This window comes from Ambystoma mexicanum, chromosome 2p (genome assembly GCF_040938575.1).
Source record: "Ambystoma mexicanum isolate Mex_15411 chromosome 2p, UKY_AmexF1_1, whole genome shotgun sequence".
Classification (NCBI taxonomy): Eukaryota; Metazoa; Chordata; class Amphibia; order Caudata; family Ambystomatidae; genus Ambystoma; species Ambystoma mexicanum.
Window position 1 is genome coordinate 1,121,339,462 of NC_090923.1, and position 20,806 is coordinate 1,121,360,267.

The following is a 20,806-nucleotide window of genomic DNA, read 5'->3' on the forward strand; positions in this document are numbered from 1 at the left end:
TACACAGAGATTTACAGTTACACGTATTCAAATAAACTCTTACACTTAAGGTTTCTTGAATAAACAATTGTCAGTTAGAATAAACCTTCAGAAGGGAGCAATATAATAGTAATACTCAAATACACTTCATGAAATGTACACTCTTTATATCTCTAAATCAGTAGATACCCTTTTGGGATGGCCCATAGACACTACCTACACCCTCAGGTGACTTCAACTGCTCGGGTGCTGGGGACATTATCACTGTTGCATTTCGGATCATACGGTAATAGGTCAAAGTAAAAGATTAGTTAGAACATACAAGAGACCACAAATATTCTTTATCAGGCACATACTTTCAGATCCCCCAATAAGAGTCATTCAGTAGAAGAGGCTAAGCCAAAGTCAATAGGCAAAAGTCTATGTAAGCTGAAGCACTTCTTTGTAGGCAAGTAGAAAGTCTTTGCACAATGTTTTAGAAGTCTTTGAAGAAAGAAGAATCAAATGTAGGGCCACAAGCTGATTAGACGCGAGTAGTAGAAGATGCAAGCAACTCTACAGTTCTCTTGGACTTTTTAGACTACCTTTAAAATGAGGAAAAGATGCAGAAGATGACTCCTATTCCTGTGCAGCTCTGCAGATCTCACTGTTCCTGGGCCTCAGTCGTGGGGACAAGGAGCACGTCGGGGGACTGCTGCACTGCACTGGGATGGTCAAAACTTGCAACCGGCAAACTTCACTTTCAGTGGCTGTTCAGTGTTTCAGCTCCTCACGTTTACCGCAAATAGCAACACAGCGTTACCTGGCTGTCAAGATGGACTTTTCTGGCTTCTAGGGTCCTGCACTCTGTTGAGGGGGCTCAGGCTCTGCACTGCTTCCTGGGAGTCCGGAGGATCTCCCTGGAGCTGTTGGCCAGCTTAAAAACAACGCACACAATCTGGTGTTCCTCTCCCTGGCTATATTATGTTTCCAGAAGCAACTCTGTAGAAATTCAACCAGCTCTGAGATGGATGTCCAGGTGGCTTACTTTTGAGTTGATTGGTCCCACCAACTCGAGGGGAGAAGTCGTCCTTGCAGGGGCTTCTCTGTTGATGCAAACTCGGCGTTTCGGCACTGCAGCAGGGCTTCACCGGGCAAACCAATGGTCCAGGAGTTACAGGCATCCTCTCCAAGTTCTTCGGTTCCTTCGTCCAGTGGTCAACTCTGCCTTCCAAGCCAAAACCCGCCTTTTATTCAGTTCACTCCCATTCATTCCAGCCTAGCTGCCAGTCACCCAGCAGGGTGGCTGTCCTTGCCGGACAGTCAGCCAGCCAATCATAGAGTGCATTTGGGGTCAACTCTGCCTTCCAAGCCAAAACCCGCCTTTTATTCAGTTCACTCCCATTCATTCCAGCCTAGCTGCCAGTCACCCAGCAGGGTGGCTGTCCTTGCCGGACAGTCAGCCAGCCAATCATAGAGTGCATTTGGGTCTCCTAGGAGACTAAGCACATGGAGTTTTGGGCACCTCCCTCACTTCCTGCCTACCCCCAGACACTCTGGAGCCAGAGGCGGGCTTCACTCGTGAATCCCGCCAAAGGCAAAACAAACAGTGGGACCAAACCTGGTTTGCCACGCAGAGTAAATCTCAAGGACCTTTCCACAAAGAAACGGTGAAAAAAAGATTACCAGGGCCATTTTGACAAAAATGGCATCCTTGGGTGCTTTACTACAGCTGCGAACGCAGCGCACGGGTAAATGCACACCATGGTAGTTAATACGAAACCACTGCCACCAGTCATTCAGTGAGGAAAGGGTAACATGAAAAATGTTACATGAGAAGCTAGACAAAGGGGATAGTAGGAAACCCCTCCAGCACCCTATTATAAGATAGTGCGGGCTGGGTCTAGAAAGTTACAAAGGTAAGTAAAGTCAATTTCACTTTACTGCACTGGGAAACAGTAGTTTATCCCAGAGAAGGTATTTAAACCTTTGAGAAATCTGGTAGGCTTCCCTGTGCCACTGCACTGAAGGTGTGTGACACAATGTAAAAGATGAAAGATGATGCGTATGGAGTTTGTCAGACTCCACAACCAAAAGAAACAGTGTTAAAAAAATAACATTAAAATACATGAGAGAGTGGGAGCAAGGGTCTCCCTCTCTCCAGGTTGAAAAAATCAAGTCCTCAAAATGCAGCAAAGTTGCTGGGTGTCTAAGGTGGAGGGAATTAACACATTTCTGAGAATTCTCCCTAACACTAGGGTTGCACCAAAGCCTTTTCTTCGTTGTCAGCGGTTTTGCCAGAGCATGCAATTCTACATTGTGCTACCTTATGCAAAAAACAGACTGCAGCTCTGCAGCCTTTTAGAAACCTCGAGGGCTAGCCCCAGGAAAAACTAAACATTTTAATAAACCATTTTCCTCCATTTGATCCATATTTCACTCATTTTGCTAATGTTATCTGGGCCCTGTAGGTTCCCCCACACTTAAAAACGCAGAATGGGACAAATTATTATTGTCGCACAGAACATTTAATTCTTAATTTTAGCCTGCATGGAACCTTGACAGACAGCTGGTGAGTCAGTTTGTGTGCTGCCAGTGCTACCCTTAGTGACTAACACTGCGTAAGCGCTTGTAGTCCATTTTTTGAATTTCAAAGGCTGCATTCCTTCTGGCTTCTGGGAAGGAGGGGGGTGTGGGGGGGGGGGGAAGGGGGGGGGGGGAAGAGTTTGACTCCTATATCACACTATGATTTTACAATGCCTAGGATCTGATATTACAAAGCTATCCAGCTAATAGTTAATTGCACTTTATATTTAAACAATAACTGCCTTCATCAATGCCTGCATGTGATATTTGCATGAGAGAGCCTTCCCAGTGCCCCTCTTCCCCCCTAGTCCTTTATAGCGGCACTCTAAAGCGTTTGGGGGCTCGGGAGGAACCTGGTTCCTTCCCAACACAAACCATGCTGCATGGGATAAGTGAGTAAGAAGCGAGAGTTAAAGCATGAGTTGGATACGTCTTTATGAATAGCTTGTCCCGGGTAACTCACCTCAGGGATGTTCTCCTCAATGATCCTAAGCACAGCTTCCATGCAGCTTCTCTTCTGCAGCATCACAACCACACCTTGAGTCATGAGTTCTGAGAGAAAAAGAAAATGAGTAATCTTTTTTTTTTTTTAAATTGTATTTGGTTTAACAAAACCTTTACAATCAAGAACTTATACAAACGGATATAAAATATTTTCTAAAAAATACAAAAGCTTGAATCAGAATCTGATACCATTAAAACAAATCAAACCTGAAAAACAATTTTTCATAGAAAGACTTGGAGAAAAAGAAGAAAAAGATAAGATTAAAAAATCTAGTCATTTAACCAAGTTAATGGTCTGTTGTCCTGGCAGGGTCGTGAGGCCACATTCATTGGTTAGAAATTTGACAATCGCCGGTTTTAGGGGCACAGTTTTCCCGTGAAACATTTCCCACCATATATCATCAAGATCGTTGTTCTCTGGGTTGGTGACAAACATAACAAAGGCGTTAACATGTTGTGACTTAATGGCATTACATTCCAGTAGAAAGTGTCTCAGTTTCCCTTTAGGAAGAACTTTTGCAAAAACGACAAGTAATAGGTTTACCTTTGTCACCTTCTCTAATTTCCAGAATTTCTCCAGTCATTAGGATATTAAAACAAAATCTCAGGTAAACAATGCACCGAATGGGGTCTGGGAATGTTATGAGATATGATTTGGGGTTCCCCATGAGTTTCCGATAGGGAACTAAATGGTGATAGATCTTTGATGCTTGCACACTCTCAATCGTGGAAGCCCATTCTTTGTACTGAAGAGCTCTTTTGGTTTTACTGGGATTGGACATCAAGGTTGTATGTGATGATCCGAACCTGTCCAGTATTTTTAGACAATCTAGATGTAGGGTAGTTAACCACGTTGATTTCAAGGCGCTTGTTCCCATTAGGTTTCCTATCTCAGCAAAGAGACTGTTTTGATTAGGCCCAATCAAGTTTCTATACAATATCAGCCTTCTCCATTGTACCATACAGTCTATCGAGAACAGGCCCAATTCGTATCTCAAAGCAGTTAGCGGAACACTTTTCGGGAGGCAATGAATAACCTTTTGCCAAATTTTAGATTCCAGTTTATGGAGAAATATAGAAGAAAAATAAATAAATAAAAATAAAATGGGTAATAATTCTAGCCCATAGATGATTTTGGGAATAATTTGTTGCTTGTAGAATCTAAGTAAAGGAATCAGAGAATACTTGCAATACTTCTTTGCAACTTTTTTCATCTGGAGGCTCTTTCCAACACGCAGTTCCTGTACAGGTAGCTTTTGTTGGTATCAAAGACTGGGAAACCCAAATAGCACATTGAGCTAGTTCTTACAAGCATTTGATCGTTTATACTCCATTTAAAAGGTTGACATTTTTTCCCGTTTTGTTAGGCACATTATAACTGATTTTTTTCTCCTTTATTATTAGTCCATTTTTCTTTATGTAATGTGAGAAAGTAGTAAGTTTATGTTGTAAGCCTATAGGGGTGCCATAGATTAGCAAAAAATCATCGTCATAGGCGCACCAATTAATTTTGGTTCCCTCCATCTTGGGAGAGATTGTTCCGTCTGCATTTAACCTAACCTGGATTTTGAACCCCTCATGCACATGAATTAGGACTGCAAGAATTCCAAATGGAAGACCAAGATGTAAAAGCTTGGACCACAGCAATATTCAGTCAACCTTTAATGAAAGGTCAATCGCAGCCATATATATCGTGGTAGCTGCTTTCTTACAGGCTTTTTCCAATAAAAGGTTGAAGATCAAACCTCCAATTTCTGTCCCCATACCTTTCCGAAAACCAAACTGTCTACTGGTTAGGATGTTATTAGAATCAGCCCATGCTACTATGTTTTTAAGCACTAGTCCAGTAAAAAATGTTAATTCAGCATCCATAATTGTGATGGGCCGATAATTTAAAGGAGGCCGTGTGTCTCCTTTCTTATAAATGGGTACAGTGTACGAGATATTCCAAGAGGTTGAGATGTGTCGTTTCAGACTAATATCGGAAAATAGTAAAAAGGGCGCTTTAGCCCAAATCTCAGGGTTAGCTTTTAGACTTGCATTTGCCAAACCGTTTGGACCGCAGGCCCTAGATGGTTTAGAAGAAATCTGTTTTTTTTTTTTTTTTATATCTAACATCATGAAATCATATTCCCCTGGGTAGTTTGTGCATGCCATCAATTCCTCGGGAAATACTAATTTACCTGCATATAGGGAATCAAAATGGGAGATCCATTTGTCCTCCATAATACAGTTAGAGAGGAGGGTAACCTGTGATGATTCCAGTTTATTTATTAGGGTCCAAAATTGGCGTCCTGAACTCTTCCCTCAGAGTATTTAGCATTGCTTCGTTGGCGGCTTGTAGCATAGAGGCCTTATGAGACCTCAGCCAATTTTGTCATGCCCGTTTTGCTGCTCAAAGGTTTTTAGATTGCAGTTCCTGATGGATCGTGCTATTTAAAAAAAACAATCTTTCTATTTGATCTATTTTTTTTGCTGTCTTATTAAAGGATCAAATCCTAGTGGATTTCCGCGCTACACAGTCCGTACTATTGATAGAATTGGATAACATTTTACCGTTAGAGATTGTTTAATTCACCGGTCAACTCTAATTCAAGGAATTTATGATCACTAAAGGTGGAGTCTACCACTGCAAAATGGGTACAATAGCCAAGCAATTTTATAGATAAAAACACATGGTCTATGCAAGACATTTTAGAGCCACAAGACCACACCATGCTGGAACTATTAAATAAAGCATTCACATGGTGAAGGTCCCAATTTTGGAAAAAATGCCGCCAAATGTGACTTTTAATTGGTCTTAGTGCTGCCAAATGGGGCGCCTTCAATTTTGTCTGATGCGCTATTCCGTAGCGAGATTGCCCCACAGTTTTTTGTAAGTGCGATACTGTAGTGTATCTCAGCGTTGGGGTCAACAACCACTATGACTTGTAGTCCTTTGAATTTCAACATCATACTAGTAAGGCATGCATGTATTTTTGCTATGAAATCTGCCAACACCTCAATGGGGTTCCAGTAAATATTTATCACCAGAACCCTAAATGGAGTTAGGTCTATGTGAAGCTCTAGGATCACCGCCATGGCTCAGTTTGTGATATCTACCGATTCCAAAATGTTAGTTCCCGCTTCGTTCTTAATTGCAATTAGCAATCCGCCTGAGGCTCTACCACGATTACCTTTCTTAGCAAACTGATGGAGGCTTTCATAACCATCCAGTTGGAGATTTGCTGTCACCCAGGATTCCTGAATACAAATCAGCTCGAATGATTTAATTTTTTCACACAGATCAGCAGATGTCAAAAAATTGCTATGGCCTCTAGAGTTCCAGGGCAGAAGAACAAGTTACTTACCAACTGTAACGTTCTTCGACTGGATGTTCCTCACACGTATTCCTCATCTTGTGATAAATCGTTATCTTCAGCTTTGCTGCTTCGGAATAAAATGTTCTCGGCAGAGGGCGCTGTGCTTGAGGTCGTGGTGTCGATTGTCCCTCGACGTACTCCGTACTCTGTTGACGTCACCGATGGTATAAGTAGCTCAAGCCATGCCCGTTGCTTCAGTTCTGTTTTTTCGATGAAATATATATAGGAGGAACACCCAGGCGTGTCCCATGACCGATACATTCTTCGTGAGAGGAAAGTGTAAGAACACGTAAACTGTACTGTGGGGTTGGATGGGAGGGTCGATGAGGAATACGTGGGAGGAACATCCAGTCGAAAGAACGTTACAGTTGGTAAGTAACTTGTTCTTCGAATGGATTGTATCCTCCCACGTATTCCTCATCTTGTGATAGGCTCCCATAGCATCAATTTTAGGAGGTGGGAGTACCATTTCAGTTTTCGTGGACAGAATGCAGAACTGCCTTTGCAAATAAACCCTTGTTAGAGGAGGCAGTGTCCAAACAATGTTTAGCAAAGGTATGTATTGTTTTCAGGTTGCAGCTGCACAAATGTCTGCTGCCGGGACTCCCCTCTTTAGAGCCGCAGAAGTAGCCATTCCCCTTGTAGAATGGGCACGAAGCCCATCTGGTGGTTCTTTTTCCGCTAGTCTGTAGCATTCAACTATGACTAATATGATCCAGCGGGAAATGGTCTGTTTTGTTACAGATCAGCCCAATTTTTGACCAGTGTAACCCACAAACAGTTGGTCATCTTGTCTCAATTTAGCCATCCTAGAGATGTAAAAACTAAGAGCCCTCTTGGGATCTAATCTGTGTAATCTCTCCTCTTCTTTGCCCTGGTGAGGAGGATAAAACGTAGGAAGTACTATTTTTTGTGACAAATGGAAGTCCGAGACTACTTTTGGCAAAAATGAAGGTTTAACTTTAAGGACTACCGTATCCTTATAAACAATAGTATATGGTGGTTTGCATGAGAGAGCCTGAAGTTCGTTAAGTTTCGCTGATGATAGGGCCACAAGGACAGTTATTAGAGTCAAAAGCCTCAATGGACATGAGTGCAGAGGCTCAAAAGGTATGCAAGTCAAGAATTTTAATACTAAATTTAAGTCCCAGGCTGGTACATGAAAAGGGACTGGAGGGTATACATTAGTGAGCCCCTTTAAGAAATGAATTATTAACGGTATTTTGAAATATGAAACCTCTTCTGAGGAGCGCTTGAAAATGGACAGCGCAGCAAGGTATCCTTTTATCGTTCCTATCTGGAGCCCCAGATTAGCTAGATGTAGCAGAAAAGAAAGCACCATTGGTGTGCCACACTGAAAAGGGTCCACATCCTTGTCCTTGCACCAGTTACTAAACCTATTTCAGCAACATCGGTACAAAGACTTTGTTGCTGGTCTTCTGGCCGAAAGCAATATTTCCATTACGTCATCCGGAAGATCCCAATCCTTGTATCTCAACCTCTCAGAAACCATGCGTGAAGGTTGAGTGTTTTGACCTCTGGATGGAGAACCCGACCTTCCTCTTGCGAGAGAAGATCCTCTCTTTGCGGAAGACGTATTGGAGGGCAGATGGACATGTCTAGAAGGTCCGGGTACCACGTCCTCCTGGCCCAATCCGGGGCAATTAGGATCATGGTTTTCCTGAACTTTCTCAACCTCCTGATTACTTGAGGAATCACAGGGACTGGAGGAAACGCGTACAGCAGTGGAAACTTCCACTCCACTACGAATGCGTCTCCCAGAGCTCCTCTTTGAGGAAATTCCCTTGAGCAGTACTGATCGCACTTCCGGTTGATCGCGGAGGCGAACAGGTCCACTTGAGGGGTTCCCCAAAGGGCGAAAATCTCCAGAAGGACTCCCTGAGCCAGCTCTCACTCGTTCGAGACCGTGCTCTGCCTGCTCAGAGCGTCTGCCGCCGTGTTCTTCTCTCCGGCTAGGTGAATTGCCGACAGAGATTCCTTCTCGTATTGCCCAGAACCAGAGCTGCATTGCCTCTCTGCACAGTGGCAGTGACCCTACACCTCCTCTCTTGTTGAGATAGTACATGGCCACTGTGTTGTCCGTCATTATCAGAACATTCTTTCCCTGTACAGAAGGCAGAAAGGCCTTCAGAGCTAGTCTGATTGTCTTCAGCTCTAATAGGTTGATGTGTAGTTTGGACTCCGATGGAGACCAACGACCGCCGATTGTCAGATCATTGGTGTGTGCTCCCCACCCCGTGAGTGAGGCGTCCGTCACTACCGTTATCTCCGGCCCTGGTTGCCAAAAAGACTCTCCCTTGAGAATGTTGTCGTTGCAAGCCCACCATAGCAGATCCTGAGCAACTGCGCTCGGGACTTGCAGAAGATCCGACATATTCCCTGAGAACTGGGACCACTGAGTTCTGAGTGCCCATTGAAGGGATCTCATTCTCAGCCTGGCCTCTGGTACTAGAAAAATGCAGGATGCCATGAGGCCAAGCAACCTGAGAAAATCGAAGGCCGGTAGATGTTGGGCATTCTGGAATTTTGTTACCATCTGCTGGATGTGGAGAGCTCTCACTTCGGGAGGCGAGGCTTTTCCCTATGAAGTGTCCAAGACTGCTCCGATAAACTGGAGTTTCTGGGATGGTATCATGTGGGACTTCTTGAAATTGAGGGAGAAGCCCAGTTTGTGGAGGAAGTGGCAGGTGATCGAAAGATGTTCCTGAGCTTGTTCTGGAGAACTTGCACTGATCAACCAGTCGTCCAGGTAGGGATATATGTGAATACCTCCTTTCCTGAGACTTGCTGCCACAACTGCCAACAGTTTGGTGAAAACCCTCGGGGCGGAGGTCAACCCGAATGGCAGAACTCGAAACTGATAATGAGAATTGCCAATCGCGAACCTCAGGTACTTTCATGTGCCAATCCATCCAAAGCACAGAAAGTAAGCATCCTGAAGGTCCAATGATACCAACCAATCTTGGAGTTGGAGAGCCTGAAGGATCTGAGAAAGAGTCACCATCTTGAACTTGTCCTTCCTGAGGAACTTGTTCAAGTTTCTCAAGTCCAAAATGGGTCTCAGTCCTCCGTCCTTTTTTGGGATGAGAAAGTATGGGGAGTACCAACCCCTGTTCCTCTCCGCTACAGGTACCAGTTCTATGGCACCTTTCTCTAGCAGGGTTAAAATTTCCTGCAACAGGAGCGGATCCGGAATTTTGACGGAATTGGCTCCCGGTGGATGGTTCCGAGGCCTTTTTAGAAAGGGGAGACAGTAACCTTGGGCTACTGTTTCCAGTGCCCAAGCATCTGAGGTAATGCCCCGCCATTCCTTCAGATGTTGAGATCCTGCCTCCCACTGGTGTTTTGTGTAACAAGGTCTCAGAGGGATTTGGAGGCGACTGTAGGAGTGGCTGAGGGTACAGATGCCGCTCCTGAGGCTGATTTTGCACCTCTTCCCCGTGTTCTATGAGGGAAGTTCCTTTTGCCCCTTTGAGAGGCCTGTCCTCTTCCTCTACCAAAAGAGGAGTAGTATCGAAAAGAACGACCCCTCCAGGAATATGAGCCGGAATAGGGTTTTAGAGGCTGGCGCAAAGAGGCGCTAAGTGATTTAGCTGCCGCTTTCGATGTCTGAAGTTTTTCAAGGCTTTCATCAGCCTTTCTGCCAAAGAGCCTCGAGCCATCAAAGGGCATGTTGAGGAGTCTAGCTTGCACATCCGGTGCAAATCCCGACTTCCTCAACCACGCAAATCTGCGTAGCACAACGCTTGCAGCCATGGATCTGCTGATACTATCAGCAGTATCCAGTCCAGACTGGAGGCATTCCCCCATTGCCTCCTTCCCGTCTTTGACTATATTCAGGAAGCCTTCCCTTTCTTCGCCTTCCGGAATATGATCAGCCGCCGCCGAAATACAGTCCCACAGGGTATGGGTAAACCTGGCTAGGGTACAGGTGACATTTGCCGACTTAAGTGCCATACTGCCCGACGTGAAAACTTTACGTGCCCAGGCGTCCATTTTTTTATCCTCTCTATCTGGAGGGATAGTTGGATAAGCAGTTTGTTTTGAAGTGGATGCTGCTTGAATAACTAAACTCTCTGGAGTCGAATGTTTATTCAAATATTCAGGATCCGATCCAGCTGGTCTGTATTTTCTTGGAAAAGTGCTGTCTGCAACAGCAATGGTTTCTGGTTTCTCCCAGTTTTTCTTCACAGTCCTTTGAAGGGCCCTGTGAAAAGGGAGAACAGGATACTTCTGAGGTCCCTTGACGATATCCGTCATGTCATCTTGTTCAAAAATGGGTGAAGTATTACCCCAACCCATGTATTCAACTACCCTGGTCATAAGACCCCTGTACCCAGCATCTGCATGCTCTGCAGGATCAGGTTTGGCAAACTCTAATTCTGGGGATGTAACTCCACTGGCAGAGTGTAAAGTATCACTCAGGTCTCTCATTCTGGATTCCTGGTCAATAAGTTCTTCAGGAACTTGTCTTGTCCCATAAGTAACTCCCAAAGGAGTAACTTAGTCTTCTTCTGAAGCAGACTTCATAAATTGCAGACATAGACTTGAAAAAGTCTGATCTGGGCAAAGGAGTGAATCTCCTTTCTTCCTCTTCCATCTGCTTCGAAGGAAATGGCAAATCCCTCGAAGTTTGAGGGTGTCTTCGAAGTCTTCAAAGTTTTCGAAGATGACTTCGATAATGGCGTCGATGACGCATGTGGTTTTGGTGTCGAAATTATCGACGTCGAGGGCGTCGACGAAGTTGTCGAAGTCTTCAACGATTTGTGTTTCTTGGCTGGCACTGGAGAGGCGCTCGACTCGAGGTTTCTTCGACGGTTTTACGTCGACTCGAGGTTTTTTGTATTCCTCGACGCTACTGGTCTTAGCCATAGTAGCCTTGGACTTCCCTTTGTCGTCCAACGGAGCTACCTAAGGGTATGGCTTTTTTGAGGTTCTTTCGAGGGGGTCGAGGCCGCATTCTCAAAAACCTCCATCATCTTTTTGCGGAATTCTTCCCACTTACTGGGAGAATACGATTTAGTCGGACAACTAATTTCTTCGGTCGACCCTGATGAAGAAGATGATGGAGATCTATGTCTCCTCTTCATTTTTTTCGATGACGACGAAGAATGTCTCGATCTACTTCTAGATCGAGATCTCTTCGAGTGCCTATGGCGATCCGATCCCTTAGAATCGGTCGCTTTCTTATGTTTTTTTGACAAAACCTTTTTTGAGGCCTCCCTCCCCACCGACAGTTTACCTCTCCTCTCACGAAGAGCTTTTTCGGTCATCGATTGGCAGGTGCCGCAGTCGTCGGTTCGGTGACTGGAACCGAGACACCAGAGACAAATCTGGTGGGGATCGGTAATTGACATCTTAGACCCACAATCCGCACACTTTTTAAACCCAGTTCTGGGTGTCGAAGATAATGACATTTTCTCAAAGAAAAACGCCGTTCTTGATAGCGAAGCGATCGGAAAAACGGAACTGAAGCAACGGGCGCGGCTCGAGCTACTTATACCATCGGTGACGTCGACAGAGTACGGAGTACGTCGAGGGACAATCAACGCCACGACCTCGAGCACAGCGCCCTCTGCCGAGAATTTCTTTTTCCGAAGCAGCGAAGCTGAAGATAACGATTTATCACAAGATGAGGAATACGTGGGAGGACACAATCCAATCGAAGTTTGCTTACTTTGGAGCAACTTGGGAGGTTCAAGTTTTTGGTGGAAAGATTTTATTTGGGAGATCGATTCCCTAAGTGAGGGGGCTAGCCAGCGCCACCCTTGGTCCTCTTCCCCCCGGAATACAGGTCTCTCGTTATTAAAATCAGTACCATCTTGCTCTTGAGTTTTTTGTATGGTGGGGTTCTCATCCCCAACCCTGCTGCTTCCAGTGCCATTGCTAAAAATAAGGATATCATATCCCATTCGATTAAATTGTTCAAGTATATTCTATTCTAGATGCAATTGGTTTTTAGCTTCCACTTGTCCCTGGTGGATTAATGTGTTTGGTTGGTTTGATGTGCTAGGCATAGCCTTCTCTACTTGAGGACCCTCTTGGCCTGATAATGCGGCAGAATTGTAACCTACTTGATGTAATCTTCTCACCCCTTGGCTTCCCTGTAGTACCAGGACGATCTTTCCTAGAAGTCGATTTTTCTACCATATGGTAGAACGTAGATAGCCGAGATGGTTTTGATTCTTTTTTTATTTTTATTGATATAGCTGAAAAATCAACTTTTCAATGTCTTACATCTTATTATACATATTTAAAAAATGAAGGATAAAAAAATTTATACTTCACAACATTTACAAATTAATATGTACACATTCTTACATTTTGGATGCTATCCCAATTACAAAAATGTAGTACAGTTAAATGACCTTAAAATAAGAATGAGTTGGCGTGATTCAACACATGTTTGCATACTCTTCTGATACGATCTGTACAATAAATGTCTATTTATACACCTTAACCGAGTCGCACATATGCGAGAAGATTTCGCTATAGGTCCAAAATATTATCTTCAAGTTTAAAAGACAACAGAAAATGTATAACAGCAATTCTCCGTTTGTTAGTTTCCGCGTTATAAATCCAATACCAGAAACCAAAAGGGACTTATATGCATCAAAATTGGACTTGAAATAACCAATATTCTATCCAGACGTGCCGAACAGGATGATGTTAAGTGTGGCAAAGTTTCTGGAGTGCCAGAGTGTTTACAAAATCAACAAACCTTCTTGGTGTCTGGAATTAGTTTCCATCTAGTCAAAACATCTTGTGTATGCCATACATTAAGCCTGAACCTTAGAAAGAGGTCTCTGTGGAAATTTTAGCATATAAGATTCAGGCGTTCTAAGCTTTTTAATCAGAGTAGGAAATGTTTTTGCATGATTAGTTTAACATTTTTCACGAGTACTGATCCAGTCCCATAGCATGATTTTGTTTTTTGCCTTATCAGAATTTTGAATCAGTAAATCTCTGGAAACATCCGCCTCTTGCAGAAAGTCCTTCACCTTTTCTCGCCAAATAGCCAGTGTTGTATGGATGGTTGTTTCCTTGTAGATAGAACGTGTAAAATGGAACTGCCGTTGGTACTCATGATGCACTTCCGGTGGAGGGCACATCATTTCCACATATACATCGTATATAGTGAGGTTAGCCTTAGTTCATAACGTACCAAGCATATTGACATACTCTTAGGCAATTTCAATATGGACTTCCGAAACTAGCCCTCAAGGGGCGACCAAAACAACTCATCTCGCCATATCCTGGTTTCAGCACCAAACATTATCATGGGAATGGCTTTTTGACAGTAATATATTAGTACTGGTTTAAGGGAAAAAGTCCCATATTTAGGGTGCAAAATTGAAGTCTGGGCTACAGCCGTTCTCATTTTAGTTCTCATATCAGCATAATATGGAGAATCTGATCGCAAGGTATCAACGTTAGGCACAGATATTTGTATTCAAGTACAATTTCAAGGGGATGGTGCTGAAAGGACCAGACTTGATGGATCAATTTTTTCACATATGGTGTAGCAACTACCATCATCTTTGATTTATTTTAGATTGACAGTTAGTTCATTGTGTGTCACATTTTTCCAACCTGTCCAATAAGGCTTGCAGGCCCCTGGACGTTTTTGCCAATAACACCAGATCGGCGTAAAACAGCCAAGGGATCATACAGTTTCCTAGAGGAGGGGCATCCGATAACACGTCAACAAAATCTGCCGCAATAGCTGCAATAAAATAGTTAAAAAAGGAAGAAGCCAATAGGCAGCCCTGTTTCAAACCTCTGTAAGTGTATATTTGAAGGGTAAATTTACCATCCATAGACAATCGAATTTGAATAGATGTGTTTGTATGAAATTGACGTATCCAATATTGAAGATGTTTAGGGCAGGAACTGACTGCCAATTATTTTAAACAATAGATGTCTTGACACAGAATCAAACGCGGTTTCAAAGTCTATGAACGCCAGAAATAAAGATTATTTCATTTGCATTTCATGTTCTTTTATAGCATGAATTGCATGGAGGTTGATTGATGTTCCTAGAAACCCTGGCATGAAACCTGTTTGAAGTAAATAATTTGTGTTGGAAGCATTGGTCCACTTCTTAAATTCGTTTGGAATTGAATGTGGAAAAAGCTTTCCAGGGGCGTCTAAAAGCGCTATTGGTCTATAATTTTAAGGTGCCACTCTAATCTCCCTTTTTGTATATGGGCACAATGATAGATTTCTGCCACGAGTGGGGAATTGTTTGAGTGGAGGGTTTGCTGGAAAATCACTCAAAATATTAGAGCAAGCTTCAGGGTGGGATTTTAACATTAGATTAGAGAGCCCGTCTGGGCCAGGAGCTCTTCATGTACTCAATTTTCTAATGGTATCCGGTATATCTGCCTGATGAATGGTTAGTTGAGATCTCATAACAGAAAGAGGATAGTTGGCTCAATGAGCATCTGCATATAGTGAAGTGTAAGACTGCTCCCATACTTCCTGAGACTGCACTGATCTGGCTAACTGATTGTGAGTTGATATATACTGTTTTGATCAGACCCAGATCATGGCAGAACTTTCTGATGCTATGGAATGCAGCATGACTTGGGCATCTTTCAAGATCATGGCAGCTTTATGCCGTTTAAGCCAGTTATTATAAGCATTCTTAAGCCTGGACGTTTGTTTCACTTTCTCCGCCACAGGTAGATTTACAAGATGACGAATCTCCCTACGGAGGAGAGTTTTACGAGATCCGATATTATCATATACATGTGAATGTACTTTGTTATTCGTCAATCTAGATGTTTGTTGCTGCTTGAAAATCTGTAAAATAGGTACATATGTTCCATCCTGATGAATATGAGGGAATAAGGTGTCTTTTGGATATGATATGACTGTCAATAGATTATCCAAGGATGATGGGGTCCATCTAAAATGGTTTCTTTTAGCTGATAACATTAGATCAACCTTATAGAACTGCACACTGTTCTCCAACACTTGGACGTTCCCAGGTCGAATCAAGGATATTATGATCACTTAGATCCCGAGTTTAAAGGATTTCACTGCTGTGAATAGTTTACTGTCAACAAATACATAGTCAATTAGGGAAGATTGATTACCACAATGCCATGTATCGTTTGGAGGAATATCATTTTGAACCGGCCCATTAACCATGACAAGTCCTCTTTCTTTCATGAGGCAGTTCCATTGCCTCACAGTTTCTCTTAACTTGGCACTTTTTCCTTTCAGGCAGTTCATGTTAAGATCACCCGCCACTATTGTATGATTTATAGACGGCTCCTTTGTGATCAGATCAAAGCATGTGTCCAAATATTTGAAAAAACAGGAATCTAATGGTTGAATGATTACAGATTTAGACACGCGTTACATACTTTGTGGCAGATGATCTTGACTAATTGGATATCATTATTTGGAGAAGCCCATGATTCTATAGTCAGTCCGCTGGAGGTCTTGATGGCTATTAAAAGGCCCGCCATCTGTCTACCTCTCAGTGGAGCTGTTGCAGAGATCAGAGATACTTGATGGTTTTCCCAAACAGGGCAAGACCTCAACCAGACTTCTTGCAATAAAATGATGTCATATTGGGCTAGACAGGTAGAGGTGGCCAACATCAAATGCGTATGTCCTCGTGTGTGCCACAAGGCTAAATTGACAATGTTTTGTGAGCTGGATTTGGATTGTTATTGCGTGATCTCAGAGTTTTGGGGGCATAGCAGGGACAATGAGCGAGACTGGTTCAACCCGTCGTTGGAATACGAGATGGTCATGGGCGCATTCATACATGGTTTGGTCTGTATAGCTCCTTGTTGCTTAATTTGTTTCAGATTTTCCACTGAACTCACTTCAGCTATATTTAATAGCATAAAGCCCAAGTTGTATAAATCTTGTCTTGCCAGATAGTATTTCGAACCAAACCTGATGACATCCACATTTTCACCACTGATCTATCTTAATCATGAATAAATTCGATCTGTGCTAGATCAGTGGTTATGACATCGTGGTGCGATGGAATACTTTAAGATAAAAAAAACGAAGACCTGTTTAGATCATAAGTATCAAAATTACCACCTCGATTTTGTAGAATCAGACTAAAGTGTCTTGAGTTGTCACAGTTATTATGTCTTCCTGTCAGTATGACATTTGTTTCAACGTTCTTACTCTTTAGCAGATCAAACTTACTTGGGTAAGATTGTGGTCTAATAACTCTCCGAAACTCATTTCTAGGTAGTAGTGCCCGAGTTGTCTCACTTAGTAATGAGTCTTTAAGCACATTTGCTGATTACATTTGATCCTTTTGTTTGACGAAAGAAACAGGCCGAGACATAAAAATGGCCATTGATTTCTTCTCGCCTCGACTCTAGGGTGGGGAAGGGGGAGTCTTTTCTAGGATCTGATGAAGTGGTATCGACTACTTTATCCTTGATTATTTGGGGCATTGGAATAGTCTTTGGGTCAGTTGACATAGCATTATTTACTGTAATTGCTTCAACAAGATCATTCAATGGAGCATAGTTTATCTCCTGCATTAATGGGGCATTCGATGTGCCAGTGGCATTGTTTGTCTGAGATGCAGTCGCTTTTATTTTTGCCAAGGCTACATATTTCCTTACGATAGCTGCACCTCCCTCTAATTCCTCGGTCCGGCAATGTTAGCATCTTTACAAATTGCCAAGCATTTTTACTTTTTTGTGCTTTAGATATTTTTTCATTTTTCGTCTTTTTAACAGAATTTATATTTGGAACGTTTATTTTTTTTGTTTTTCCTTTTATTCTTAGCATCAGAAATATTGAAATTTGAATTGTTTTCCCTCTCACAACTAGGTATAGTTGTCACAGGTTCTGGAGGCTACGCTGTATGATTACCTTCCGGCGTTATCTGGTCCAAATCATCCTCCTGTTGTATAGCACAACCATTTTGCTTGGAAGGGGCATTTTTTTGTATTGAGTCGCGCGGTTCAACAGATGTTACATTGACTCGAGCTACTTCAATTTTAGGAGGAGCGACCAGAAGTTAGACACTGGGAGGAGCCCGATTGATGTTACTATTCTACAAACTGGGAATAACAGACGGGAACAGGGTCACTAAAACATTAACAGCCTTAGATTCTAGTATTTCTCTCAGTGGGAATTTTTGGTCAGACAAGCCCGAGTCCAGCGTTTCATAAAGCTTGGCTAGCGAAAATAACGCTGTATTCATGGCCTGAAGGGAAGTTTTCCACTGGAGCAGGCGCAGCTGACATACGCCGCTTGACTGTCTGGAAAAGGATGTTTCATTTGTCTCGGGTGGGTTGTGTAAACGATAGTACTGAGGAATTATGGACAGAATCTGAGAACATAATCAGCGATTGTGATAATTGTTCACGCTCGCACGATACACTCTGCAATATGAAGCCATTTTCAGGCATTGTGGGTAGAGTACCCGGGGTTGTAACTTGGTAAATATTAGTTAATGCAACCGCGGGGGGAGTGTTTAACATGACAATGCATTACTTACCGTAAAAGCATTTCTGATGGTTGTATCTGCTTAGATTCACATGCTGTGCATAGGTCCGACATCCAGTGGTCACTGCGGAGTATTGCATTTTGTTTTTCGTAGTCGAAAAGGGGACGTCGACAAGGCGTGTCTGTAACACTATCCCTATAGTGACGTGTGTTGTACCCACAATCCCTCACGCGTCGAGGTCCCTCTGTTTGTATTTTTCTGCCCTGAGGGAGCCTTCTAGACGTGAGTGAGTACAGAAAAGAGAGAAATATATAAAGATGTCTATGTTCCTTCCATTCAAGCGGGGAGGAAGGGTGGGCGCATGTGAATCTAAGCAGATACAACCATCAGAAATGCTTTTACGGTAAGTAATGCATTGTCTTCTGATGTTTGTTAATCTGCTTAGAATCACATGCTGTGCATAGACTAGCGAGCAGTACCCGGAGTTGGCGGTGGGTTATGAGAAGGAACAGTAGAGAAAAGATGTCTTAATACTACCTGTCCCACCTGGGAGTCAGATCTAGAGTGTGCATCTAGACAGTAGTGTTTTGTAAAGGTGTGCACAGAACTCCAGGTAGCCGCTTTGCAGATGGACTCAAGGGGAACATTTGCAATGAAAGCTATGGACGCCCCAGTGCCTCGAGTAGAATGTGCTCTTGGCCTAAAGGGCAGTTCTCTCTTAGCAAGAGTATAGCAGAGAGTGATGCATTGAACAATCCATCTAGAAATAGTGGACTTTGAAACTGCATCCCCTTCTCTTCCTGCTGCCACCGAGACGAAGAACTGATTAGTCTTCCTCAGTGGTCTGGTTCTTTCCTTGTAGAACATGACCGCTCTGCGCACATCTAGTGTGTGCAGAGTCCTTTCTCCCAAATTGGAAGGATTTTGAAAGAACGCTGGTAGTTCTATAGACTGGTTTACATGGAATTTTGAGATGAATTTTGGAGCAAACCTTGGGTGAGTGCGTAGAACCACTTTATCTTTGTGAACTGTAACAAAGGGGTCTAGAACAGAAAGAGTAGTTCACTTACTCTCCTGATGGAGGTGATAGCTATTAGAAAAGCAGTCTTAAGAGCGAGGTCTTTAAGAGTTGGTTTGTGCATGGGTTCAAATGGTGAGCCCATGAGTTTGGTAAGTACCACGTTAAGGTCCCATCCGGGAGCTGGGTCAGCTATCGGGGGGTGTATTCTCTTTACTCCCTCCATGAAGGCCTTTATAACAGGGATCTTCCACCACGACACTTTGAGTTGGGAAGTGGTGTATGCAGAAAGTGCCGCTAGGTGGACTTTAATGGAATTGAACACTAGACCTGAATCCAATAAATGGGTCAGGTATAGAATAATATGTGTGGGAGAGCAGTCAATTGGGTTGATGCTCTTTGCTCTGCACCAAATGACAAATCTCTTCCATTTGCTAGAATAGCAGTGGCGAGTGTTAGGTTTTCTGGCTTCCCTGAGGATGTCCATGCATCTCTGTGGGAGCTGTAGATGTCCAAATTCTATGATCTCAGGAGCCAGGCTGCTAAGTTCATGTTCTGGGGGCATGGATGCAGAGTCCTGCCCTTGTCTTGTGACAGCATGTTGTACGGGCAGGGGAGTTTCATTGGGGGAGATAGAGACATCTCCATCAAGTGAGCGAACCATGGCTGTCGGGCCCACATTGGAGCCACCAGTATCATGGTTACTTGTTCCTGGTGAATCTTGTGCACTACCTTGTTGAGAAGAGGAGTCGGGGGGAAAAGCGTAAACAAATCTCCCTGACCATTGAATCGACAGACTGTTCCCCTTGGATTGGTTCTGGGGATACATGGAGGCGTAACTTTGGCATTGTGAGTTCTCCAGGGTTGCAAACAGGTCTATTTCTGGGAACCCCCATTGCGTGAAGACGTCGAAGACGATGTCTTCGTGCAGTCGCCATTCGTACTCTTCGGGCAGGGGGAAATCTCTGCTGAGTTTGTCTGCCAGCAGATTGAGTTCCCCTGGTACATGTTGTGACAGAAGGAACATATTCTGTTTGAGAGCCCACTTCCATATGTTTTGGGCCAGTTTGGACAGTCCTGGCGAGTGGGTTCCCCCCTGTTTGTTGATGTAATGCAAGGCTGTGGTGCTGTCTGTAAGGACCATCACTGTCTTGCCTTGTAGGTGTTCCTTGAAGGCTTTTAGCGCCTTGAACACCGCTAGTAGCTCCAGAAGATTGATGTGTTTGGATGCTACGTTCCGAGTCCACTCTCCGTGGGCAGTTTGATGGGATAGGTGAGCCCCCCATCCTATGGGGGATGCGTCTGTGGTTAGAGTGGCTTCCGCCGCGGGTGTGGCAAAAGGTTTCCCTTTTTCTAGGTTTTCTTTTGTCCACCACCGTAGCGAGAGAACTAAGGCCTGCGAGACCACCACTAGGTCGTCCCATAGTCCGCTGGCCTGACACCACTGGCTGTTGAGCCACTCCTGCATTGGGCGCATGCGCAGGCGCGCGTGAGGTACCAAATAAATACACGACGCCATCATGCCTAGCAAGCGCATTGCTTTGCGTACCGTCACCTCTCGACCGGTCACATATTGAGGGATCTGAAACATGTTTTGGACCCTCTCTTTGGAGGGGAAGACGAGGCCGTCCTTTGTTTGAATTAGAGCCCCTAGGAATTGTTTGATTTGGCTGGGGTCTATGCTGGACTTCTTTTCGTTGATGGAGAAGCCCAACTGGAACAAAAGGTCTACAGTCTTTTGGGTATTGGAGAAGCAGGTTTCGTAAGAATCCCCTGTTATGAGCCAGTCGTCGAGGTAAGGGTAAACTGGGATGGACAACCTGCGCAGGTGGGCCGCTGCCACTGCCAGTACCTTCGTGAATACCCTCGGTGCTGATGCTATGCCGAAGGGTAGCACTCTGAACTGGT

At 43.8% G+C, this 20,806-nt stretch overlaps 1 protein-coding gene across 1 annotated transcript in view; it reads right to left on the reverse strand.

Annotated features, from left to right (window-relative positions):
• NXF1 (nuclear RNA export factor 1) overlaps positions 1 to 20,806 on the reverse strand; it is a 537,434-nt gene that overhangs the window by 262,853 nt on the left and 253,775 nt on the right. Inside the window, exon 8 of the mRNA XM_069645157.1 lies at positions 3,008 to 3,096. Coding sequence (XP_069501258.1) covers positions 3,008 to 3,096 — 89 coding nt within the window. The remainder of the gene's footprint in view (positions 1 to 3,007; positions 3,097 to 20,806) is intronic.